The 5,163-nt window shown below is 41.6% G+C and overlaps 1 protein-coding gene across 1 annotated transcript in view; it reads left to right on the top strand.

Moving 5' to 3' along the window:
• Positions 1 to 3,255, top strand: part of LOC113801226 (uncharacterized) — a 4,773-nt gene extending 1,518 nt beyond the window's left edge. The window contains exons 3-4 of the mRNA XM_027352037.2: positions 1,556 to 1,738; positions 3,028 to 3,255. Coding sequence (XP_027207838.2) covers positions 1,556 to 1,738; positions 3,028 to 3,248 — 404 coding nt within the window. The 3' untranslated portion in view covers positions 3,249 to 3,255. The remainder of the gene's footprint in view (positions 1 to 1,555; positions 1,739 to 3,027) is intronic.
• The last annotated feature ends 1,908 nt before the right edge of the window (positions 3,256 to 5,163 follow it).

The following is a 5,163-nucleotide window of genomic DNA, read 5'->3' as shown; positions in this document are numbered from 1 at the left end:
AAACTCGACGTGAAAGAGATGTTCTGCGCCAAAGTTGCCTCTGTGTCGGAAAGTTGTCCTCGACGAGATATTCATATTGTTCTGGGTGACTTCAATGTGGTATGTGGCTGTGATCGAGCTGCTATGAAATGTCTGACGGTCCCCATGATTCGGGAGCTGATGCCAGCAGCGAGAATAGCCGACTTTGCAAAGTCCCAGAAATTGAGGATTTATGGCTCTTGGTACCAGCACTCTGACTCACATCGTTGGACGTGGTACAGTGATGCGGCTAATGCAGCCAAAATCAACCACATCCTTGTTAGCACTCATTGGAGGATCCTCCAGAACTGCAGGGTGTATAGGAGTGCCGAGTTCTGTGGTACTGACCATAGATTAGTTGTGGCTACACTTCGGGTCCACTTCAAAACTCCCCAACAGGGCAATGATTCTGTGTGACACCTTCACGCACAAAACGCTAAATGCAGCCCCAAGAATCGATTGGTGAACGCACAAGAGAGAGACAGAATTTTATCTTGCAGGAGACAATGGAGGCTACAGATACTTGTTGTGTGGCTCCTCTGACAGGGGGTCGGGATTTGCACCGTTCTCAGGTGCACAGAATTCGGTCTCTGTTGAAAAGGGACAAGGAACAGTTTATTGAAGTCTTGCAGAGGAGGTCGAAGACCATTTCTTAGTAAATAACCTTCGTCCTGCCTGTCAAGCCCTAAGAAAGCTGAATTTCAAGCCCTCTTCACAGGTGACCTTTTCACTCAGTAAGTGGCCAGATTGTCTCAGATCCTGTTGCGGTGCAAGAGCGTTGAGTATTTTGAGTATTTTGAGCAATTGTACGGATTTGATTCACCAACAGTTAACTTGGATATGGGTAGTGCCGAGATTCTGTTGCCGGACCCACCCTACCTAACAGAACTTAAGGGGACTGCAGCAATCACCAAGGCATCACACTGCCCAGTATACCAAGCAAGGTTCTCGCCCACATCCTTCTGAGACGTATCAGAGGCCACATGCTGAGGCACCAGAGACTAGAGCAATCTGGATTCACTCCTGGTATGTCCACAATAGATCCTGGCACTTCAAGTCATTGTAGAGTGCCTCCGTGAGTTGAGATCATGGGGTACTGTTGGTGGGACCACGTGTCCAACCAACGGTTGCACCATGAGACTGGCACAATCTTGCACAATCCGTGATTGCCAACTCAGGCTATACGGTCACCTGTCTCGCTTCCTACAGAATGATCCTGCCCACCAGATTGTCTGTACGAGACAGCCCTGGGTGGAGGAGACCTGTGGGACGACCTAGAAAGTCGTGGCTTGGGCAGATCGATCAAACCTGTCGTGAGGAGCTGGAGATGGGCGAGTCCCTACTTGGCGGCTTACCATGAGGGATCCTTGTAGGTGGAAGCAAAGGGTGGATGCGGCTATGCGCCCCCGTCGGCATTAGCTCCCCGATGATGATGATGATGATGTGTATCTTGGGTCACTTACAAATATCTTTTCATAGGCACCATATAACTAGCATAGGTTTCCCCTCATACACTTATAGGACCTTATACTTTCAGGTTCTGTGCCAGGAGTTTACTCCTTCAAGGCGGATCGCCTCCTGTACCTGACGCCGTCGATGCTCTTGCCCTACGAGGACGCCAAGGCCCTGTGCGCCAGGATCCCCGGCCACCGCCTCGGGATGTACAAGACGGTCCAGCAGCTGAACATGTTGGAGGAGTACTGGTGCCTTCCTGGGAACTGTGAGTGGGTCGTAACCTGCGGCACATTGATTTCGATTCTTGATTAGCTTTATTTGGAAATAAGTTAGTTTTGTCTTTATATGAATATATATATATATATATATATATATATATATATATATATAAACATAAATATATATTTATATATATATATAAATATATATAAATATATATATATATATATATATATATATATATATATATATATATATATATATATATATATATATATATATATATATATATATATATATATATATATACAATATATATATATATATGTAAATATATATATATATATATATATATATATATATATATATATATATATTTATATATATATATATATATATATATATATATATATATATATATATATATATATATATATATATATATATATATATAAAAGGTATGAATGAGACTGGATATCTTCACAATACAAATGTATTTGACATTTGTCAACATGGATCCGGTTCATATATATATATATATATATATATATATATATATATATATATATATATATATATATATATATATATATATATATAAAAGGTATGAATGAGACTGGATATCTTCACAATACAAGAGATGTATTTGACATTTGTCAACATGGATACGGTTCATATATATATATTTATATATTTATATATATATATATATATATATATATATATATATATATATATATATATATATATATATATATATATGTTTGTGTGTGTAATTGTTTTATGTCACTAGGTCTTATCTTTACCAAGTGTACTTACATGCCTGTCTGCCCCCCATCAACTTCATTGCAACCTTTTAGGAGTTGCCGCAGATCCATATAAGACCGGTAGCACCACTTCTGTTTGGCTAAATGAACCCAAAAATGATATAGGTTTCCCCCTAAGAATATTCCGATGGTTATTATATGGAACACTTCGTCATCATAAATAAAAGACATATTTTTATTTTACTTCTCGTCAATATCGAGTAAACTAATCCGATGTCGTTAGCTCTCCACCTTCTCTTTGCCCTTGGCAATCTATGTTATCCTATGTTGTTGTCAAAGTAAATTGATCGAGTTTCAGTTAAGTTTCAGCCAATGGTTAATAGATGAAGGAAGAGAGGCGGGGCTTAGCTTGGCAGTTGCCAACTAGGATTTTCATTGAGTTTAGGTGGTGCTGCCTAAGTGCCTTGAAGTTCCAATGAACTCCAGTGCCTTACGCTTCAGTAAGTCCATCACTCACTACCTCATTCTCTCTGCAACGAGACAGTACCTGGTCCTCTCTTCTCTCAAGGTCCCGCTGCCCTGTACATGTACTTGGAAAAGACATCCAAAGGGGTCCTCTTCGGCGACGGAACGCCTCTCTCTGCCACGGAGATCGGAGGGACGGACGTCGTTATGAACGCCCCCGATGCGTACACCTTCATTTTCTACAACAAGAAAGTGGATGATGACTATCCAACTGCAGCGAAGTCTTTCCTGTGTCAGGCGAACCCGATGGAAGTAGGGTGGTAATAGGAGGGAGGAGGAAAGGAGTGGGGAAGAGGGGAGGACGGAGGGAAAAATGGAGAGAAGGGGAAGGAAAAATGGGGAGGGAAGGAGGAGGGAGAGGGGGAGGAAGGGGAAGGGAAAGTGAAGGGGAGAGGGATGGATAGAAAGGAAGGAGAAGAAGAAAGGAGGAAGGGAGGGAGGGAAGGAAAAGATTAAGAAAAGAGGAGGTTGCAGGAGGAAGGAGGAGGGGATAAATGGGGTGGGAGGGGAGGAGTGGGACAGGGAAAGGAAAGCAATGGAATAGGGAAGAGTGAGAAAGAGAAATAAGGAAGAAAGATTTGAACTAAGGAAGAAGAGAAGGGAAAAAAAGAAAGATGAGAGAAGAATGGAAGCGAGGAGGGAGACAGAGGAATAAAGAGGAAAGAAAAGAACGAAGAAAGAAAGAAAAATGAAGAGAGGGAACAAGGAAGGAAGGAAGGGCGCAGGGAAGGAGGAAAGGAAAGGGAAATAATAGCAGAGGGAAAATATAGAGTATGGCGTGTACAGTACGTGAAAATGTGAAGAGAAAACATGGCACTGGTTGTGAACTATATTGTTGACGTATATGTGTATGAGTCCGAGCGTTTTTGTGTACTTAAAAATATGTATGATTTGTATCTGTGTCCGCTATATTTGTGAGATGGGTAGAGGGAGGGAAGGGAAGAGTTCAGATTCAAATTCGAACACTTAATCCATTAGTTGGTTCATCTTTTGACAGGGTACAGGATAAGCATAAACAGTATTTGGTACATGAGTATGAGAGTTAGAAAATATGTTAACATTATTAGAAATTGAAGTATGTTGTTCGCTTTGCATTTAGTTGGCTGATGTCACTGGCAATTTAAAAGACGCACCTTTAATTTGAAAAGTATTCAGGTTGGAAATGTTTCTAATACTTTGAAGTGGTTCCAGATCTCGGATCCACGACTTTGCATTTATCTGGACCTTTTTTTCCGAATGTGATTTGACGTTCAGAGTGTTGACCTTTGTTTGAGCACCTTTGTCACAGAGGCATCAGCCAATTAGAACATGAATTTGTAAAAGAGTATACGTGTATCTTATTGACCTTTTTGTTGAACTTTTAACCATTTTAGTTTGTTTACATGAGGGGTTTTGAAGTAATAGTCATTTGTATTGGCTATTGCTACTCTTACATATATATAGACACACACCTATGTGTGTACATATATGTCTGTTTAGGCCTATTTGCATCACTCCTTGTCCAATCATCGTGCACCTACCTGCTTTATGCTGTAATGAGCCCAGGGCACAATGAGGCCTTGGCATTTGAGCCCATCTGCTTGTGTTCGCACGTGACTGCCTGCGCTTGGTAAGAATTCCCTTCCCATCGCTCCTTAACACTTTATTGCCATCAGGCGCCGCAGATTCCCGTTGATGGCATCGACCCTCCCGGTTTCTATGGGTCGCACATTCTACATGCCACACAAAACGGGTTTTTATTCGCGCCATCACTGAATATTTAATCACCCAATTCTTATACAGTAGACAGAAAGCAACCTTAATGATACATTCCTTCCTCACGAAATGGGGTCTTACTTAAAATGAAAATACGAATAAAGTCGGGGTGGCAAAATTCAGGAGTTTTCCTATCCTACCAGAGAGAGAGAGAGAGAGAGAGAGAGAGAGAGAGAGAGAGAGAGAGAGAGAGAGAGAGAGAGAGAGAGAGAGAGAGAGAGAGAGAGAGAGAGAGAGAGAGAGAGAGAAGGCGGGAGAGAGAGAGAAAGAGAGAGAAAGAGAGAGAAAGAGAGAGAGAGAGAGAGAGAGAGAGAGAGAGAGGGAGAGAGAGAGAGAGAGAGAGAGAGAGAGACAGAGATAGAGAGAGAGAGAGAGAGAGAGGACAGATAGAGAGAGAGAGAGAGAGAGAGAGAGAGAGAGAGAG

Source organism: Penaeus vannamei, chromosome 1 (assembly GCF_042767895.1).
Source record: "Penaeus vannamei isolate JL-2024 chromosome 1, ASM4276789v1, whole genome shotgun sequence".
Lineage (NCBI taxonomy): Eukaryota > Metazoa > Arthropoda > Malacostraca > Decapoda > Penaeidae > Penaeus > Penaeus vannamei.
This window is presented reverse-complemented; position numbering and strand designations above follow the sequence as displayed.